At 43.5% G+C, this 21,598-nt stretch overlaps 2 protein-coding genes across 2 annotated transcripts in view; one reads left to right on the forward strand and one right to left on the reverse strand.

Moving 5' to 3' along the window:
- Positions 1–9,630, forward strand: part of LOC148184458 (AT-rich interactive domain-containing protein 4B-like) — a 16,168-nt gene extending 6,538 nt beyond the window's left edge. The window contains exons 3-7 of the mRNA XM_088054618.1: positions 419–743; positions 2,701–2,790; positions 3,255–3,401; positions 8,828–8,879; positions 9,579–9,630. Of these exons, the coding sequence (XP_087910744.1) occupies positions 419–743; positions 2,701–2,790; positions 3,255–3,401; positions 8,828–8,879; positions 9,579–9,630 (666 nt within the window). The remainder of the gene's footprint in view (positions 1–418; positions 744–2,700; positions 2,791–3,254; positions 3,402–8,827; positions 8,880–9,578) is intronic.
- A 2,492-nt stretch (positions 9,631–12,122) lies between these two features.
- Positions 12,123–14,840, reverse strand: LSM5 (LSM5 homolog, U6 small nuclear RNA and mRNA degradation associated). Its single transcript, XM_005528138.2, has 5 exons — positions 14,756–14,840; positions 14,243–14,338; positions 13,988–14,015; positions 13,298–13,370; positions 12,123–12,387 (listed from the first exon to the last, which is right to left on the reverse strand). Exons 1-5 carry the CDS (start codon positions 14,799–14,801, stop codon positions 12,355–12,357), a joined length of 276 nt encoding a protein of 91 aa, XP_005528195.1. The 5' UTR covers positions 14,802–14,840; the 3' UTR covers positions 12,123–12,354.
- Between the last annotated feature and the right edge of the window lie 6,758 nt (positions 14,841–21,598).

Genomic DNA, 21,598 nt, shown 5'->3' on the forward strand with positions numbered 1-21,598 from the left:
ATATTGAGGCATAGGTTAGCTTCCTCCAGCAGTGGGCTGCAAGGAAGAATTTCCTTCTGCCACAGGAGTCAGTGCTCCTGCTGCCCCATGTTCTCGCCCTCCTTCCCTCTGGAACATCAGTGCCAAGGAACAGCCCAACGGCCCAACGGCCACAAACTGCCCAACTGCCCAACGGCCGCCGGGCTTCTACAGCACGGGCTGTCTTTGCTTTCACATTTGTTTTGGTGTTAGCAAAGGTTCTGTCTTCAGGAGAAAGCTCTCAGCATGGACTGTAGGAAGGTACTTGTAGTCTTTTAAATGAAGAGGAGAGCTTTCCTCTACACATCAAATGTTTAACATAATTGTAAGCACTGTAATTTTAGGATTGCAATCTCGTAATTGCTCAAATGAGGAGGGTTTTTTGTATTCTTTCACCTAGAATAAAACTGACAGTGAGAAGGAAGAGGAGTTTTTAGTCCAAAATACTCCTTCAACTCCTGAGTCACCTTCCACTGTAGCTGAAGCAGAGAACAGTAACCATCAATCCACTGTCACTGTCTCTGGGAGTTTGACACCAAATCAAGAAGAGATACAAAGCATCACAAGTGAAACAGATGGCACAGCAGAGATACAGAATACTGCAGGGCAGATGCAAGATCTCAAATCTGAGCGAAATATTTCTTCGAAAGATTTTGATGCCAGTGTCACCTCCAGTAGTGGTAATCAATCAGAGCCAGAGCATGCTGAAAATGGTAAAGGAAAGGGTAAAAAGAGTTGTCTTCAACTTAAACAAGTCTCCTTTTACCATTGTGGATGTATCTTCATTCTGCTATAGTTTTGCTGCTGGGAAGTGAATTTTCATAGGAAATAGTAGCCTACTGTCTAATGCATAGAAATGGTATAATCATCTAGTGAATAAAATACAACTGCCAGGTAGTTTCTTGACCTTTTGTCAGGAATTGTGATGGTTTCAATGTGGAAAAAAGTAAAAAAGAATGATGTTCATACTGGACCTGACAAGAAAGGCCCAAAACAAGTTGTAATACATTGTGTAAGAAATACTTATTGTAGCAAGATGAAAGCATTTTGAGTGCCCTGCTTACAAATAGAAGATGCTGTTTCTTGCATAAAACTTGTTTCTCTGTAAGCTATTTAATTTGAAGGAGGAAGCACCAGTTACTGCATGTTTGGGCAACCATTGCCCCTTGTGAAGTTAATGTTCTGAAAAATGGAACTTAAGCCGGTATCAAACATTGACCTTCTTAGCTGGGCTTCACATTCAGATGTGATTTTGAGATTCATCCTGAGACACCAGAGAACTGAGGATAATAAACACAGCCAACAATAGTGCACATGATGTCAGTGTATTGCTGCCCGCTTTTTAACTGTTGACAAGGCTGCATCCAAATGCTTTTTTGTGAAAGCGACTGGGTCTTTTGCAGTTCATCAAAAATACAGCTGCTTTCACTGTGCTACAGCACCTAAAAAAATTTTAACTCTGAGGAAGAAAATATGTGTCTGACTATATTCCTGAAATGACAGAATTGTTTTTTTCATTGCAATAGACTTCAGTTAAACAATTAACTGAATTTTCTCAAAATGCCCTTAAAGTGTGTTACTATTACCATTCATCTGGAAGTGTTGTTTTAAAAGAATGCAACAAAATGTGTTTCCTTCAACAAAGGTGAGAGTTTGGAAGAGGTCAATGGGCAGGCCTCAACAAATGTATCTTTGTTGCTTTGTTAATCACAGATGGACATACTTGGAGAAAAAAACACACAGAACTGAAGGCTTTTTTATTTGTTGTTGTTGTTATTTCTGTTTCTTTCTACTTTTTGGTATATTTTTCCTCCTTTATAGTGTTTAGAGGCCAAAAAAATCTCCAAGATGCTCAGGGAAGAGACAGCTCCTCCAAAAAGCAGAAAACAAGCCTCAAAACATCTGTGAACATCAAAAAGAAGAATAAAATTAGTAAGTACAGTAGCTCAATGTGAAATAAAATGTGAAAGTGCCATTTGTTTGAAAATAATATTTAAAAAGGTGAACAGGAGCTAGGATGTAATAATCAGTCTTGCAAAGTCTTTAAAAGACTATATAGATCCGTAACTAGAAAGATGTAGATAATTTTGGCACCTACATGAACACATTACAGTGCCTCTTTGCCTTATTTTCTGATGCAGGCAATTTATTTATGGCTGTGATTCTAAAGCAATAAGTGCACTGCTGTCGTGATCCAGTTGGAGATTAGAGTGGACTGTGGCTATACGAACCCTGAGCAGCTGGATCGTATTCAAGAATCTCCTTCCAGGAAGTGTGTCCCTACCCTACCTCCTTACGCTCATGCAAACACGCTTCCAGTTAAATACTTGCCAGTTTTTGGGATGGATTGTGGAGCCACAGTCTGCTACTTTTATCAACCTTCTAGGTCTGTAGGACTTTGGTTCCCATTAATCCGCAGAACAGATCTGAGTCTACGTGCACAACAACTAACTGGCTGGTGTTTCCAGTGCAAGGTTTCCCTTTCCCAGCATGCCAGAATTAGAGGGGCCCCATTACAGACCTGGTTTGTGGTCCTGTACCTGTGCACCTGTGGTGCAGAGAGCTGTGTACCAAGCTGCTACAACAGGATGGATTCTGTCATGTTAGAGTGAGACAGCTCCTGGTAAGCTTTGGGTCGGGTGGGAAAGTTGCATTGTTTTGTAACAATCTACCTTCCTACAGGAAAATGTGGGCAAAGTGAAGAGAGGGAATCTGATCTAAAAGAACGCGATAATCGTTTGCCCAAAGGTTGCAAATGGAGTTTTCAAGAGTGTAAGTATCGTCTTTGAAACATGCCTCCTGTGGTCTTGCTATATACTATAGAAGCCTATTGGAATTTTCTGGTTTTGAGGGTTTTACCCCTCTAAAATCACTCCATCCTCAGTTTGCTTAATTTTGTCATATATCCTGATAGTTCTTCTTTCTTGTTGTTTTAGTCCTTGTTCTCTGCTTCTGTTCAGCCTCTTAGATTATTAATTTTTATTAATTTTTGAATCTTCCCCTTCCATTTTACCTTCTTGAACCAGGACTTGTTTAGTATTTCTTGTAAGAAGAGGTTTCAGTGTGTTTGTGTCAGTCAAGATAGAGATAATACACAGCACCTGCCGTTCCTCAGCTTTGCTGCCTGCTACATCAAAACACATCACTAAGATTTGAGTACCTCCCCCTTCACTGAAATTCAGAAGGCTTGGGAAATGCTGCAGTGCAATAATTAAAAGAAATTGTTTAAATTGCAGCTGACTTGCAAAATCTGAGTAGCACCGAGCGCATAACAATTCTCCAAGCAAAATTGCAGGAAATTCAGAAACGTTACCTGTTGTTGAAAGCTGAGTTGGCTGCCATTGACCGGACAAAGCGCTTAAAGAAAAAAAAAGAGCAGGAAAGTAAGTGCTGGGAACTAAAATCTGCTTTTAGAGGGCTAAATGGGATGTCATGTTACTAAGGTTTTAACAAGAGTTGGGTAATCTTTAGGGAGAATAGTGCTGTTAAGAGTGTGTTTATACTTGTTTGTTTTTTTCTGAAAACACTGGATACAGGTATTTTATGACCTTTAGAAATCCAGATCAGATCTCCAATGATGATGTAAGGGGAAAAACAGTAACAAGGCAGTCAATCTAGTTGATTCAGTTAAGGGAGAACTATTTTATACAGGAAAAAATATACAGAAAATAAAATTTTCTAAACAGTGAACAATGTGTGGTTATTAATAACTTCTAACTTTTTGTCAAGTTATAGATACATTTCCTGTAGCATTGCCTGTGTGCCTACTTAGTCCTTTCCACTTAGTATTAGGGATTGATTTCAAAAGTGTAAGGGAGACAATAAATAAAATGTCTCATTTTGCTGAAGCTGCCACATGTATTGCTGTAGGAAATGTTCCAGTGTGCCTTCTGTTGAAAGGATCATTTTCTCTTTATCTTGTTCATGCATGCATATAAGAATTCACCGAGCACAGGAAAAAGGACTCAAATCACAGTAAGATTTCATGGCTGCAGCCATTGCAAGGGAACTGCAGTGGCTACATGGTTGCCAGAGGCGGTACAGATTCAGTGGTGGGACAAGGTCCTACCTGTGCCCACTCCCAGAGGAAAGAAAGAGAACAGCTGACTTGCTGGTGGGTCAGGAATGAGCTCTGGTGTCCTCTGACAGGGCCCTTGACTTGCATGGTTGGTCAGCCAGGGCTCCAAGGGGCAGCAATGTCAAGAAAATAGTGAAAAGAGTCTTGCTTTTTTTTTTTTTTTTTTTTTCTTTTTTTCCATTACTAGGTGTTAAATGCTGAAGTTAGTATATATGTCCTAACTTTAGCCAGGACAAGGGTTAATCTTTAGTAGTAGCCTATTCCACACCACCTCACATCACTGCCAGGAGCAGGGGAATGGAATTCTGTCGGGGAGAGAAGGAGTTCTTGCGGTCAAGAAAATGTGGCGGAGGGAGCTGTCTAATATTGTCTATTATCTGGGGTTTTTTTCTGCGTGAATTGTTTCTTTTCTTATACACTCTGACATTGCTGTTACATTTGGATTTGTATCTCATTGCTCTTTCAAGTAAGTTGTTCTTATCTTAACCAATGACGTTTACCTCTGGTGCCTCCAATTCTCCTCTCCAGCATGCTGCAGCAAGGTGGGGCAGCAAGAGAGAGCAGTGTGTAGCTCGGTAAAGTCTCACTGGGGGCACTGAACTGGGGAACACCATTCCTAAACCACAGCACCCTTATCTGTCTTCAGGGCTTGAAGGGTTGATATAATAACAGATCTGCCCAGTGTGACCTGGAAACAATTTGATCTAAGCATTTGTTGTATTAGGTAGAGTCACTGGTCACAATGCTGCTTGGTCTGCTCATGTGGATGCGCTACCTAAGCCCCTGATGGGCTGACCCTGACTGGATGCCAGATACCCGCCAAAGCCTCATCCCCTCTGCAGCTAGACAAGGGAGAGCAAATGTAACAAAGGCTTCATGAGCTGAGATAAGGACCAGGAGAGATCAATCCTGGTGATCCTGAGATCACCAAATACTGTCACAGACAAAACCAGCTAGAATTAGGGATATTAATCAAATTTATTACAAACAAAATCAGAGAATTATAGCAAGAAATAAAACAAAAAACACCTTCCCCTCACTTCTCCCTCCTTCCCAGCTCTACATCCTCTCCTCCAGTGCTGCAGGGAGACAGGGGATGGACAGTCAGTTCATTGTGTGTTTCTGCTGCTGCTCAGGAAGAGGAATCTTTCTCCTGCTCCAGCATGGAGTTCCTCCCACAGGAGACAGTTCTCTATGAACTTCTCCAATGTGAGTCTATCCCATGGGCAACAGTTCTTCACAAACTGCTGCAACAGGGATCACTCTTCCACAGTGTTCTTCAAGAAATGACTGCTCCAGCATGGGTCCCCCCAAAGGGTGACAAGTCCTACCAGGAAACCTGCTCCAGCATGGGCTCCTCTCTCCATAGGTCCACAGGTCCCTGCTTCAGGACATCCCTGTTTCAGGACAGGAGCCTGCTTCAGGACATGACTCCCATGAATTCATAGCCTCTTCTCAGCATTCACCCCAGAGTTGCTCTCCTCCACAGACTGCAGGTGGATCTCAGCTCCCCTTCTCCTTCCCCACTAACCTTGGTGTCTGCAGAGTTGTTCCTCTCAAATATTCTTCTGCTCTTCTCTGGCCACAGTTACATCTGTGCAATAATTTTTTTTTTTTTCCTTTCTTCTTAAATATGTTGTCACAGAGGCATTACCATCATTTCTGATTGGCCCTGCCTTGGCAGTGACACATCTGTCCTGGATCTAGCTGGCATTGACTCTGCCAGACAGTGAGGAAGGTTCCAGCAGGCTCTCACAGAAGACATACCTGTAGCCCCCAGCACCAATACCTGGCCAATAGAAACTCAATGTTTCTATACATGCACTGTGTGCCCATCATGATTCTCTTTTTCACAGCATGGAGAGGGATCAGGATTCCTCTGTTGCACTGTGTAGTATCATGACATGATAATACCAGGGGTCATTTTGGATGCGTATTCAGTTTTGACCTCCAGCCTTAACTAAGGCGCTACCCTAGGGAGTCCAATTAAAAGTATCCAGTCTACGGGGAGAAAAGAGGAGGATGATTTTCCCCAGCCTTTCACCCCCTTTCCCCCCCTCAGACCTATTATAACAGCTTTTAAGAATTTTGAATTCCCTTTAGATGTTAAGGAAAGCATGTTCTTGTTGCTAGGTCTGCCAGTGCAGTGCACACCATATTTAGAGACAACAAAGATTTCTAGGGTTATTCAGAGATCTGCCCTGAAGCAGGATAGTAATGAGTGGTATGGAACTTAGAATATGAGCCAGGAGGACTTCTCCAATGGTTTTGCAGCTCACCCATCAATAACTACAGGAACATGTTAAAATGATGAAATGTGTCAAAGAAAAATGCTGTAGTACCTCCAGAGAGGCATGAACTTATGCAACATGTTCTGTCCTGGCTACTGTTTACTGGACGCTGCTCAATAGTAGACATCACCTCCAGGGGAGGAGAAAGAAAGCAGACCAACAGGCACCATGGCCACTCAAAATGCTGCTGAGCCAGAGGAACAACCCCTGACAGTAGCAGTCACCCCTATACAGAAAAAGAAATCCAACATGTAGTCAGTTCATTTCATGAGGGATGAAGTGGAAGCAGAGCCCTCAAAACAGAAGAGGCAGGGCCTGAGTACACCTGGAACCAGATGCCCCAGGGGTGGAAACAGCCACATTATTTGCCATTGGCTGATCCAGACTGCACTAGAAAATGGAGAGGCTGCAGAACACTTGCAGTATATCAATGATATTGTATGGGGCAACGCAGCAAAGGAAGTTTTCGAGGAAGAGGAGAAAATAACCCAGATCCACCTGAAGGCCAGTTTTGCCATAAAGTAAAACAAACTCAAAGGATCTGCCCAGGAAATTCAGCTTTTAGAAACAAAATGCCAAGTGGGATGTCATCAGATTCCAATGGATGTGGTCAACAAACAAGCAGCTATGTCCCCACCAACCAGCAAGAAGCAAGCACATGTTTTCCTAGACACTGTGGGTTTCTGGAGGATGCATGTTACAGATTATGGTCAGATTGTATACCCTCTCTTTATCATGTGATGTGGAAGAAGAATCTTTTCATGTGGGGTCCTGAACAACAACAAGATTTTGAATTAACTGAACAGGAGATCTTCATGCAGTAACCTTTGGGCCGGTCAGGATAGGAGCACATGTGAAAAATTTGCTCTATAGTGCAGATGGGCAGAATGGTCCTTCCTGAAGTCTGGCAAAAAGTACCCAGAAGACTTCAGGATGACCAGTGGGGTTCCAGACTCAGAGATACAAGAGATCAAATGCCTGTTACACCCCACCTGAAAAAGAGATTCTGACAGCTTATGGAGGATTTTGAGCTGCTTTGGAAGTGACGGGCACCAAAGCACAGCTCCTGCTGGCACTGCTGGTTAGATGTTCAAAGGGAAAGTCCTTCCCACACATCATGCCACTGATGCTACATGGAGTAAGTGAGTTGTGCTGATCACATAGTGAGCTCAAATAGGAAATACCGATCACCCAGGGATCTTAGAAATCAAGGAAGTCAAACATTTTGGACAATCATCAGAGGAGCATGACGAAAAGGTGACATGTGCTGAGGAGGCCCCACCATATAGCCAGCTACCAGAAAGAGGAAAGCCACATACCCTAATCATTGACTGTTCCTGCCATATCATGAGGATAAATAAAATATGGGAAGCTGCTATATGGAGTACTACATGGTGAGCTGCATAAGCTACTGCAGGGCAAGGTGGATTAAGTCAATATGCAGAGCTGAAAGCCATCCAGATGGCTTCAGATATTACTAAACAAGAGAAATGGCCAGCACCCTATCTGTACACTCTGTATGCTCTGTAAGGGGTGGCTGGATCGATGGAAAAAGATCAACTAGCAGCACAGAGGTAAAACCATCTGAGCTGCTGCAGTTTGACAAGACACCACTGCCTGGATAGAAAAGCTGGCTGTAAAAGCACATCATGTAGATCCACCCACACCCAGGACTTGGGCTACTGAAGAACATCACAACAATGGACAGGTAGATTGGACTGCCAAGATTAAAGCGTCTCAGATGGATCTGGTCTGGCAAAAAAGGGGTGAATTATTTCTGGCTCGTTGGCCCTATGATGCTTCAGGCCATCAGGGAAGAGATGCAACAATATAGACAGGTTTGTGACTTGACCATGGAGTGGACTTAAGCATGGGCACTATTTCCCAGATTATTCTTAATTTTGAAACATGCACTGCAATAAAGCAGGGCAAGTAAAGCCTCTGTAGCTTTACTCACTGTGGGGAACAGTGGTCAAAATACAAATATGGGGAGGCTTGGCTAGTTAGACTGCAGTCCCACAAACCTGCCAAGGCAAGTGCTATGTGCTGACAGTGGTGCAACCAGCCACTGGATGGCTGGAGATGTGCCCTATGCCCCAACACCATCTTGGACCTTGAAAAGTAAGCCCTGTGGTAACATGGAACCCCAGAAAGAGCTGAGTCAGACAATGGCATTAGTTTCAAAAATAGTCTCCTGAGCCAGAGAGCACAGTGTTGAGTAGGTATCCTATTCCTTACCATGCATTAGCCTCTGGCAAATTTGAACAGTACACTGGACTGTCAAAAACTGCACAGAGTTTGGGAGAGTCTCAGTGGGGGTACTGAACGGGGGAGTAACATTCCTAAATCATGACAATATAGCAGTGCATACTGAATGGAAAAAGATTTTAACTGCTTATTTATAAATCCTTATAACCTGTGTTTTCCTCTTCCTGTGCAGGGGCTGCTGCCATGTCAAGTTCTTCACCAAACGGAATGCCAGGGGAATGCAGGTGACAGCAGGACTGGCCAAATCACTTTGCACTTAATGGCTGCTGAAGGCCAATCTTTTTAATCAGTACTGAAAACAATATGAAGATCCATTAAAAGAAGCATGCTAAACCAACCAACCACCCAATGAATGACTGACTAATGTTTACAGGTTTGAATTAGATTTAAAGAGGTTACTCTGGGTTTTGAGAACCCATTAATTGGAATAAAACTACAGTACATTGCCATTTTTTTTATAAAACATCTATTTTAAAATTTTGATTAAATACATTATAAAAAAAGAAAGAAAACAGCTAACAAATTCTATTAAGTATTGATGTATGAAGATCATATTCAATCTGCTTGAAGTAGTTCTTCATAATGGATTAAACAGGTATATTTTTGTGTTTCCTTGTAACTGTTTTCCTGTTAAAGCAACAAATACTTAATTCTTATTTTGAGCTTCTAGAAGAATGCTTCAAGAGAATGTGAGTTTATAAAAGCTTATAGAAAATAGCCATTAAATATATATTAGGTTCTGCAGAAAATGGAGAGTTATGCAATATATTGCACAAATGTAAGTAAGGACCTCTGAAATAAAATGGCATCGTTTTTTTTCCTAACAGTTTAATTAACCAACCCTAGTGTCTTCATGAAAATGACATCAAGCTGCAGCATCTGTTGTTAAGTGATTAATTCAAATCCATTCTCTTTTTCAGCAGAAAGCAAAAGTGTGGCCCAGCTTTAATGCAGCACCAGTCAAAACAAAGCTGAATTTTGATTCCTGTTCATTATAGTAGTTTGAAAATGTCAAAGCAAGCTCCTGAAAATATTTGCTAACTCTTTGTATCGACTGCCTCAAGGTCGGATTCATTGGAGTTGAAACTGGAATAAATCTTCTAGTGTTCTCTGCTTACATTTTGTCTGGCTGTAGTTCAATTGACCAAAATAACGTTACAACTGCAAAACATTGCTGATGAGACTGCTAAATTACAATTATATGCTTTGGAAGCACTGTGTTAAGAATTTGCAGCAACCTGGGACTGACAGGACTCGTTTTAATAATTTCAATGAGGTTACTCAGAGGATATTTATACCCAAACCAAAATGAGCAAGCATACTGAAAGACTAGGCAGAAGGGAACTTTCTCCATCCTAAGGCAGACAGCCAGTTAGTAGAACTAAAAATCACTGCAACCAGTACTATCCTGAAGAAAAACAGAAAGCTAAACAAATATAAATCTGAATAGAACCACCACTGTGCATGGCCTAACCACAAAATTATTTTAACCTGACAGCTATCTTGCTCTAAACTTAAAGCCTCATTCAATTTTCCATCTTTTTTAAGCCTACGGTTATTATTTTAAAAGACCTACAAGTGGTGGCACCCTGAATAGCATACTGGAGAACACTAGTGTCCACAGCAGGACAGTGTAGTATAATTAAGCACTTGGATTTCTATGGAAAGAATATCAAAAACCACGACTTACTTAATGAATGGATAAACTCACTAGCTGCACTTCCAAAGCAACAGGCTACAGGAATAATGAATGCAAAGCAAACCAGACCCACTGGGAATACATTATATTCTCAGCTGAGAGTGAAATCTTAGAAAGGACTGTGTTTACACACACAGAGATTCTTCAGAGGAATCTCTGCAGACCCCTGAGTCAAGAACTGTCTTCAGAAAACGTTAAGTCTTAGCACTCCTTCTGCAGTGAGTGGAACAAAACACAGCCAATCAAGCAAGAACTGGGGCAGTATCAAGTTGTTTGGGTTTTTTCAAGGCAACAAATTCCTGAGAGAATAAGATGTTTGTGCTGTCAAAGTAAAAGCTGCTTTTGAGTCAAGATCTACTCTTCTCTCAGAAGCATGACTGTTTTCAAAACACTGAGTGAAGTAGAAATCAAGTGCCTATACTGGAACAAAACCAAAATTTTATTTAACAATATCTCAACACAGTAGCGCTGCCCTGACTAGAAATCTTTGAATTTCTTGTGAAAAGACTTGTTATTTCTAGGAAAGTAAGGCAAACACACACAGATGATGCTTCAATCAAATCTAAGTTTCAAAAAATGTACCTTTTCAAAATATATGTATTAAACAAAGCTGGAGGAAGAAATGGAGACAGAAAGGAAGAAAACACATTCAGGGAGTAAGTAGTATAGATTGGCAGGACACAACCTGAACACTGCAATCACAGATAATTTATTCAGAACACATAATGAGCCAGAAGCTGCACGCTCCCTGTAGAGAGGAGGGATTCCCTCTCCCTTTTAACAAACAGCAAGCGGTTCTCACTGCTTTGTGAGCTCACACCCAGCTAGCAGAAGGCAGCTCTTCTGTCAGATTAAGCAAGGCAGAAAGATCAGTACAGCACCTTCCTTGCAGAATCTTGCTCTTGAGCCCCTTTCTCCAACTCCCCTTTCATCTTGTGATGGGAAGGCAAAGCACATCCTGTCCACGCGAGCCCATGCTGCACCCTGCTTGTCTACAGTGACAGCAGGCACCTGTGATTCCTCTCCAAAGACATTGACAAATGTAAGCCAGGGGAGAGGGGTACTATGGAAGCATAAGCTGCACTGGGAGCATGGCATCAGAACAAAATAGCAATTCCTTACAGAAATTATCCTACAATAGTAGCTTGCAACATCTGTCACGCTTTTCTATCACAGAACAGATGAAGACAGAAACTCGTGTATACTCTAAAATGAGTGTTCCAAACTGTGCAAGCAGCCACAGCCAGCCACAGCCACAATTTGAGTATACACAGCATCATCAAGTGGTGGAAGCAGAGTCACCACTGACACCAGCAAGTTTCAACACCAGCCTTGGGGATTTTCACCCTCAGAACATGAAATAGGTTTGGTCTGTCTGTTCTTACCTGACAAATGCCATTACAGGGCCTCCGCTGTAAGGAAGCCAAGCAAAATGGTCCACAACAGTTGAACCTCAAGGCCACCAGAACCAAATGCTGCTGAGTATCAAAGAGACGCACCCAGTCTGAAGGGCTTTCAGAACTAAGCCACATGGTTTCAAGTGACACAGCCTTTGAACAAAACATCCAGCTCAGTATCTGCCTGTATGCCAAAGGACAGCAACATCCTGGCTCATGACTTGTGTATTATATAGACTTGGGCCAGAAGCAAATGCAACAGATGTAGGAAAAATGAAGACTGATGGCAACTGAAACACAACTGTCATATTTCTACTCTTTCAAGTAGTTATAAAATTATCTAACTTGTGCACTTACGTAACAGAACACAGTAACCAACAAAGAAAAAGCCTTTTATTCAGAAGAGGTTTACATGTCTTTACAAAAAAGTAATGATTTCAACTTACAAAGTCAACGTTACCACCAGCCCCTTTCTTAGAGTTGTCTTTTGTAAAATGTCAAGTGTGTAAGCAAAGCAAACGAATGATCCACACCCAAGCACACTTCTACCCCAACATCTGTATTTAGATTTTGCATATAAATACACGTATGAATATCATGTCTTCATACTTCAGGTCCTTCTCCTCCAGGAACCAGCTATGAAGGAGTAAGAGATTTTTGCATTAGTGCAATGGAGTTCAGCTTTACAAACCCATGCATGACAGCTATTGCTTTACAACAGACATTTTAGGACATGGACCACAAAAGTGGCTAGACCACAAAAGACTCTCCCAACAGAGGAAGTTATTGCCAGAGACATGCACACCAAAAAGGCAGCAGGGAGTAAATCAACGTAACATCTCCCTGTGAAGGAAGCAAAGAACCGAAGAAGAGAAAAAGAAATACAAAAAGAAAAGCGTAAGGAAAAAAAAAGGATTAACTACTCCTTTTACTGATATCTTTGTCCTAATCAGCTGAGCATTTCTAAAGAGAAAGAGCTTCACTGGATTCGGGATCAAAATAAGAAAAAGTCTAAAGCATGGAATTCCTTATGTGGGAAGACATGTCTCCAAAAGCGATGTGAGATCTAATGCAGAAATCTATCTATGTCTTGCTGAAAAACCAGGCTCTTCTCCAAGGGCAACACACCACCAGCTTGACTGGATGGCAGGAATTTCACCCCATGCAAGGATTCAGAACATATGCTGTCCTCTCAACATGCAGAACAATAGCCAAAGCAGAAAAAGGCTATGAAATTAACACAGGATGGCACCTGCTCAGGCACACATTGCAGAGGTGCAAGATAGGTAAAACAACACAATGGAGACAATTTCTCATTCATAGAGAGCCAACTTAGACACAAATCTTCCGACTTGGGCCTTTCTACAAAATTAGGAATACCCTTGTGTTGGAAGGCCAGGCTTTGTGGCCAGCTATGCAAACAAGCTACTTGAAACTTCCTGATGCAACAAAACTGTCAGGAAAGCTCAGCTTAAAGGAGTTGAATACAATCGCCAATCGATTTACAGGCATAGAAAGTCAACACATGCAGCCTTTGATGACTCACCATAGTTATGTTATTTCCATTGAGCAGAATCTGGTCCAGCTTTGTGATTCTTCTGCCCTCAGGTGTGATCTCACTGAAGAACCATTAGAAACAGTAAGTAAGAACACAGAACCAGAGAATAACGACTCCAGTTTTGTCCACAGAACCAAGAGAAATCTCTGCATTAAGGTGACCATTGCTGGAACTCACACATAAATCAGCCACACTGCAGCATGATCCTGATAAATGGAGCACCTAGGTACAGAAAGCTAACTGGCATCTAAAAAGGTCTCTTCTGCTCAGTACATGGAGATGTATATTCACCCTCTAAAGCGGGGCAAATTCTTGAATATGACATATCAACATGTTATGACATAGTCAAAATATTTGTTACCTTGTTGAATTGTTGCCTATGTCTTAAGTGTAAAAACAAATTAACTCCTGGAACTTTTGCCACACAACCCATGCAAAATTAAGACTGCAAACAGGATCCCCATACAAGCATAAACCATACGATAGCTACTGTATGGCATGGCCATCCTGAACACATCACCTTCTACAGGTTTTTTTCCTACAGTTAAGTCCAAGGTTAAACTAGCCAGCTGGCAAGTATTAAAAAAAGTGAAAACATTTTGCTAGCAGACTTTACACACTATTTTGCCTCAGTAAACCAAACATTAAATAGCAACAAAAGGCAGAAAACATACTTACAATTCCGTAACGTCTTCCAGCACCATATCTGAAAATCCAGTTTCAAGGAAAATAAAGCCCAGATTTTAAAACAAGAGTATTTAATGCTATTTTAATTTTATACCAGAAAGTGATTTTACCTGAAAGTTGAAAATAGAAGAATACACCCGATTCATATAAAAAGGTTCTATTCAGTGAACTCAAAACTCTCAACAGCTATAAATTACTTAGAACAGAGCATAAAGCAGACTGCCTTACACTTCCATCAAAGGATACTGACGAAGTCATCAAATCCTAGAAGTGTCCCAACAATTTCTTTGTCGCTTTTCATCACAATGTGAATGCGTGAACCAATGCACTTGTCCACAAGTTCTGTAGATAAACAGAAAAGCATACATTCTACAAAGCAAGTCTTTCCTGCTTTACAGGTTTTTTTTGCGTTTATTCACAGAGGGACACATTCCATACTCTTACGCATTCCCCCTCCGTTCTCCCACACACACTAGCCCGCCCCCGACACCCTTACCCCCACCGGCCTCCCTCAGACACTCGCACAGCCCCACACCCCACCTCAGCCCCCAGACCCCCATCCCTTTTCCCCTGGCCCCAGAGCCGACATCCTTCCGGGCCGCGCGCGGGCCGCGCCGCCTGACGCCAGCCGCCCTCGCGCTTCCCGCCAGGCGCCGGCGCGGCCCGGCCCACAGAGGGGCGCGCAGCCGCCGCTGCCCCCGGAGAGGGACCCCGGGCCGGGCCCCGAGTGTGGGGCCCCGGGAGCCCCCTCATCGTTACCGAGCGGCAGGAGCTGGGACGGGTTGGATACCGCGCTGGCCGCCATGTCGGCACCTGAACTGGCCAATGGCCGCCGCCACCGCCCACAGCCGGGAAGGGCTGGGCCGGCGGCCGCCCCGCCCCGGCCCGCCCCGAGCCCCGAGCGGCGGCTGTAGCGATGTGCTGCCGTGCCGGAGCACCGCGCCGTGTGGGTGCGCTGGAGTGGCTCAGCTGTTGCAGCATCACGGAAGCAGTCAGGTTGGAAAAGATCTCTGAGATCACCGAGACCAACCTGTGAACGAATCCCACCATGTCAACCAAAAAGTAGCAATGTGTGCCACATCCCGTCTTTCCTTAAACGACTCCTGGGACACTGACTTAGCCACCTCTTTGGGCAGCTTTTCTATGAAGAAATTCCTTCTAATGTCCAACGTAAGCCTCCCCGGCACAGCCTGAAGCTGTTCTCTCATCCTGCCACTTGCTACCTGGGAGAAAGAGACCAACCCCTGCCTGTCTACAACCTGCTTTCGGCCAGTTGTAGAGAGTGATAAGTCCCCCAAGTTTCCTCTTCCTGACTCTAAACAACCCCAGTTTCCTCAGCAGCTCCTCAGAGAATTTGAGCTCCAGACCTTTCATCCAGCACCTCAATATCACTCCAGCACCTCAATATCCCTTGCAGAGAGGGGCCTGTTGCCAGATGAAGAATTGTTTGCACCTGGTACAATACAATGCTTATTCTTTAAAAACCATTGACCTGTGGAATTGCACAATGCTTATTCTGCAGGAAGAAAAATTGGAAAGCAACCAGCCCAGTTGTGCCAACTTTGCCAGTTCACTAGTTCACATAGTTCACATAGTTCAGCTATGACCACCAAGGATCACCAAAGAGACCCCCAAGAAAGAAGAACACATGGATAGAGGGGAGGGAACATATGTTAATGACTTCAGAGAAATTATTCTCAAATCTATGTTTCTTCTAGGAAAAACTATCAATATGTAAGTAAAATACAGTATATAAACTAGAGCTTTCTCTGTACTCAGCATGGATGAGATTTTTGAGGAGATATCCCCTCAAGCATCCAGCTGAAGAAGGAATGCTGGCTTCTTGATGCTACATTTATGTTAAGGAGTTTTTATTTTTTCTGATTTTTGGTAACAGGCCCCAGCTGGACACAGGACTTGAGGTGTGGCCTCACCAGTGCTGAGCACAGGGGGACAATGCCTGGTGCTGCTGGCCCCACTGTTTTATGTGCAGATTGTCATTCCCCACATTTGTCCACTGACTCACTAGAGGTGGCTGTGTGGAAGGTTTTTGAAGCCTTTCAGTAACTTCATCCCACCACCATTTCCAGCTGGCTTCATCTGTGCCCAGTGGCCACTGAGAGCAGAGACAGCCCTCTGGGCCTTCTGGGTGTGGGGAGTGATGCCTTGGGGCCAGTTAATACTGCCCCAAGAGCTGCCCATGGGGGTTGCCCATGGCACCCTCCAGCATCACAGGAAGCTCCCATCCTTGCTCAGAGAAGGAGGCGCTCACTGGAACTGTGGACACTGGGCTCACTGGTACTCATCCTCTCTCCACCTGCTCCTGTCCTGCTGGGCACAGGCACTGGACGGCATCACAGGAGTTGTGAAATCACAGTGGGAATGGGCCATGAAGGCCCAGGCAGCATTCCTGTAGGAGCAGAAGAGCACTTAGTGGACATGATGAGCATTCTGCTGGCACTGTGGGAAGCAGGAGGCCACTGGCCAGAGCTTTGCAGAGGAGAGGGAGGGCACTGGCTTATTCCTTGCCATGTCAGCAAGGTAACACTGAATCCAACTGATCCTTCATATCCCAGGTCTTGAGATAGCCATTGTTCTTTGAAGAATTTATAACCCTGGAGCCTCTCATCTAGATGTTGCACAAAGCCTGCTGCCTTTGTGCCCAGCAGCTGGCTGTTATTTAATTTCCCAAACACAGATACCCAGGTCTAGTAACACAATTTTCTGACAGCATCAAGTTGCTCCTTGCTGTTCTTTGTGCCCTTTGATCCTCCAAGGTGCACTGCAATCTTTGCTCTCTTACCTAGGAAACTTGGATAGCCTGAGGAGGGCATAAGTTTCAGAGGACTGCTACTGCCCTGTAACTCTCCTGAAGGTGTCTGCATTTCTCTCAGCTGCTGCCATTTGGAGAGCTCTCCAACTGAGAAAACAAATATCTTCTCTGCACAAGCAGCAGATTCTTGTCCCATAGCCACTGGTAGAAAACTGTCCCCTGTGAAGTAGTCCCAACTCCTACAATGCTGACCTTTGGGGGATCTCTGCCTTCCTGAATGCCTGAGTGTGCCATCCGGGAAAGGCTTGTGTTGTCTGAGCTTCTGTAGTTCTCCTAATTCAGCTAATTTACCTTCTGTTGTCCTCTCCCTTCAGCTCCGCACCTTAGCTGGTGTGAACAGCCATAGCCCTGTTTGTGGTTCCCAGTGCTGCTCAGTTACTGTCCTTTACTTCTGTCTGGGTCTGGGAACGATCTGGCCTTGCAGCTGCTACACTTTCTATACTTACCTGTGTTCTTCATCTGCCCAGCCACTCTCCACAAAACTGCCAGACTGACCTATTTGCTGTCCTTCTCTGCTGTCTAGAATGACACTAAAGGCTTTCTCTTTAGGCTACTGACATGGAAACACATCATCTTTTGTTTGAGTCCCAAATGCAGCACAAGAATCTTCACAACAGAAGTCTTGAAGCCCTTTCACAGGGCAGGCAAAACTACAGCAAGGGCACTGTAGTTTTGAAGCCCCCAAACCAATTTCTATGTATCCACTTACTCTGAGGGGAAAGGGCAAGGGAACACATGTGGAACTCAAAGTCAGAGCTACATAAAAGCTATGGAATCCTGTCTTTACTCCATTTACTCTGGAGCACAGAAAGTATTATTTATTGGTCTAGAAAGTGTAGAGATGTGCTCAGAGTACCCAGCTAGTCAGCTTCAGGAGTTTGCTGTCACGCTGTGTTGTCTCAAAGAACTGGATGCATAAGCCATCTAGCAACAGTTTTTGTCCTTAAGAGTTTCTCAATGTTGACAGAAAAATTACCAGATCACTCTTTGCAACCACTTGCTGTCCTTCAATACAAATATTAGAGACCAAAGATTGGATGTTTCTTTCACACCTACAAGCAGTTTTTGGAAATGAAGATGTGAAGGAAAATCCTGACAGCCAATCAGCCAAATCAGCCAAACTGGAAGGTCAACATACTGAAAATAAATCTTCTGAATCAATGGGTTTTTTTGAGGAGTTGGAATTAATGACCAGCCACCTGCTCTGCCTTAAGGCATCCCTGGGGTGCAGCACTACCTTCAGACAGGTTGTTGTCCTGGGTTGATGATGTTAAATTGTATCCCCATTCGTCCACCTAACCCAGACACAGGTTTTGTATTCTTAAAATTCCATCTGAGAGTAAAAGTGAGTGGAAAAGAAGCACCGAGTCTGTTATCAGAGACTGTACTTGCTCCCCCCGCATCGGGAGTTTTGACTACAGCACAGACAGACAACAAGACACAGATCGCCTTGGCTTTCCAACTAGCCGGAGCAGAGAGGTCTTCCTGGACTGTTTTCTTTCCCTTTTTTGAAACGAATCAAACCTACTCTGGACTGGGGACTCGGGGGAGCACCGGGAGCTTGCACCCGTGGACTACCGGGAGCCCAGCCTGGGCAGCAGCATTTTCCAGCGCCAGAGGGACTGATAACAGAGCGAACACCTACAGGAAAGAGACCCTCTGAAGTTTGTCATCTCTTCTGAAGGGCGAGAGGTTTTGTAATTTGATATTGTTCATTTTTGTGCTGGGTAGTGCTGTGCCTGTGAAATAAACAGGTTTTTTCCACTTCTCTCAGAGAAATCTCTTCCCGAACAGGTTGGGGGGTGGGAGAAAAGGGCCACGTGGGTTTGCTTCCCGGGGGGAGCCCCATTGGAGGTTTTCTCCCAAATTTGCCCTAAACCAGGACAGTTGTCCAGTGCTGTCTTCTGTCCTTTAGATGGTATTTAACCTCTACAACTACAGCTCAAGGCTAGAGCTAAACACTCTGCAACAGTTTTGAACCATCATCAATAACCACAGCCTCAAAGATACTCCACATTCCTGCAGGCACTGGCAAAGTGCTGGGAAGCAAACTGCTGCACCTCCCTTCTCCCTTTTCCCTGGCCTCCATATGCCTTCACTCCCACTTCCCAGTGATTTAATCCATGATACCAGCCATGCAGGCCTGGGTGGGTTGAAAGCATAAACAAGAATAAGACTGAGGGTTATTAAGTTTCACAAAATGGGTAGGAGGGTTGCCAGGCTGTCCTGGAATTTGGAAGTTGAGATGGAATTGAGACAGTCTTGCTCCATAGCCTGACTCAAGTATTGCCTTGGAGTTATTTCCACAAGCTTAATGAGGAACTTGAGATAGAAGGATTTGCCCTCCTCAGATCCACTGCCTAGTCTGCAGAATGGGAAAAAAGAACTTTTCTTGCTCCAAATCCACATAAAAGGATCTGCAGTATATCATATGGAGAGGAAATACCCATTCAAATGCACCTGTTTCTTCTGCTCATCTTGTACCACTATCTGGGTGTCCACATCTGGTTGATTCAAAGACTGTGAAGGGCTCTGAGGGATAGCCACAAAAAGTTTGAAAGCGTGGAGGTGCCAGTCTGTGTGCAGAGCTGTGCTGGGTTTGTTATTTCCAGCACAGTGTCTGTGACCTATGTGAGCAAATTTGGGTGTGCAGTGGATCTGGGTCTTTCAGAATTTAATTCTTTCAGCTTTATTTTCCATCACTGACCTTTGCTTCAGATCTGCTAAAGGTTTTCCAGTGGACCACTGTCTGGGGAATCTTCATTGAGACTTGTGAGCTTGTAAATTAATGACAGGCCATTTGCTTGCTATTGAGTCCTGAAGGCTGTAGTGGCTGGATGTTCTTTGAGTTCTTCTTGCATAAATGCTCATTTCATGGCTGATGCATCTGAAGGAGGTATGATTTAGTGATCCACATGGTTCCTGTTTTTATCCTGCCATATTCCTGGGAGTTCAGTAGAAGTTGATGGTTCTGTGTGTCATGAAATGCACAGATCTCTTGAGGAGGGAGTAGCGCCCCAGGAGGAGAAGGCACATCCAGTTGGCTTAAGTGCCAGGCTAGCCCCACTCTCCCAGAGCTTTTGTTATGACTTCAGAACTACTTTCAATCTAAGCTTATTGGGGATTTAGGCTGATCAGTATCCACCACAGGTATAACAAAGATGACCAGGTTTATCATTACTATCACTATTTGAATGTGCTAAAAGCCCATCAGAGCTTTCCCTTTCCAAACATCCAAAGGCAGTGAGAATGTCAAGTAACAGTTTGTATTCACCAAGCAGGGATCTCCTTACTACAATGCAGTGTTTGGTCTGTCAGTAAATGGAAATGACAGGCAGAAATATAGTTTCTGCAGTGATTTCATATACTGAAACATTACAGCAAGACACTACAAGACCGTAATTTCTGAGTATCTTGCAATGCAGAACCTGCACCCAGGGATACTGGTTTTCTTTATGCATTAGTAAAGTAGATGACCTACCAATGCAGCTATTAACATTTCCTGTCCTAAATCAGTCATCCTTCCCTGCATGTAGTTTTACCTGTATGACTGCCAGAAGTTCAATATTTCTATTTAATTTTTGATACTTAATGGGATTCTTTTACCATGAGCTGGTGTGATTTATGGATTTATGGTGAGAAAGTTCAGTCCTACAGAGATGAGCTGAAGGTAGGCAGCAACGTTTGTGTCTTGGCATTAATGAAGTGTATTAATGTACACTTGCAGACAAGTGCCATTCATCCTATTTCTTTATTGCTATGCATTCAGTGTTCTTCCAAGAAAGTGCTTCTGTAAAATCACTGCTTCCAATCAAAAGCTCAGAAGCAATCCTAATTTATAGCAGTCCTGCTTCCACACAAAGTCATGAGAAAATATTATGAGAGGAAATTAATATCCTGAGCCCAACCCTACAGGGTGATATGGATTCCCAGGACACACCACAAATGTTTTCCCCTGCTGTTGATTGCACTGCTTGCAGGACTCTCGACTACCGGCAGCTCAACTTTCAACTCTTGGGGTTTTAGGGTAAAAGTAAGAGGAAGTTTTTGGTTTTGAGTATTCTTTCAGGAAAGTATAGTAAACCTGGAGGAAAGAAGTGTTTCAGACATATTGTCATGTGCTGTGTTCCAGTGTATTGTAAATCATAATCGTCTATAACTGAAATTAAACGGCAATATTTACACCAAGAAATGTCATATATTTTACCTAAAAGCATTATGTTCCGATGCTTTTTCAAGATCTTAGTTACATTTTGAAATTCAAGTGATTTTGTTCTAAGGTGAGACTTGCAAGAGGGTGAAAATTCCATTTGCTACACAATTCCATGTAATGAAGTGTTACTTCCTAGTGGCTTGACCTAAGGATTTGTGCAAGCCATGAAATAAGGGCTCATTTTCTGCTCTGTGAATTTTTCGATTCTGGTGGCTTTTGTTCCAGAGGAGAGCAAGTGTGGTGTGGTAAAAAGTGAGGTCTGTAATGTCTTAGGCATCTCTGTGAGTGAAAGGGACATGTAGAATGCGTGCGCAGTTGACTATCTTAAGTCAGTTCACAACAAGCACTGACGCAGAAATGCAGAGTCACTGTGGGTTTGTATCAGTGCATTAAAAGCTGGTTTTAGGCAAGGCAGAGTATTTCACAGGTGACAGCACCTCCTGGTTGTTACCATTCTCTATTCTTCCCATTCCCTCTGGTCTCGGTTTTGGAAGACAGGTGTCTGCTAGGGAGGGCAGAAGCCTCCCCTGGAATGAAAATGTAGACCACCTCCCTG

This window comes from Pseudopodoces humilis, chromosome 4, assembly GCF_049639895.1.
Source record: "Pseudopodoces humilis isolate 2021_Gansu_Grassland_sample_001 chromosome 4, ASM4963989v1, whole genome shotgun sequence".
Taxonomy (NCBI): Eukaryota; Metazoa; Chordata; class Aves; order Passeriformes; family Paridae; genus Pseudopodoces; species Pseudopodoces humilis.

Coding starts and splice junctions, on each gene's coding strand:
- LSM5 (XM_005528138.2), bottom strand. CDS start 14,801: ATGGCGGCCAGCGCGGTATCCAACCCGTCCCAGCTCCTGCCGCTCG. Junction 14,339..14,755: donor GTCCCAGCTCCTGCCGCTCG/GTAACGATGAGG, acceptor GTTTATCTACAG/AACTTGTGGACAAGTGCATT. Junction 13,371..13,987: donor CTGGAAGACGTTACGGAATT/GTAAGTATGTTT, acceptor ATGGTTCTTCAG/TGAGATCACACCTGAGGGCA.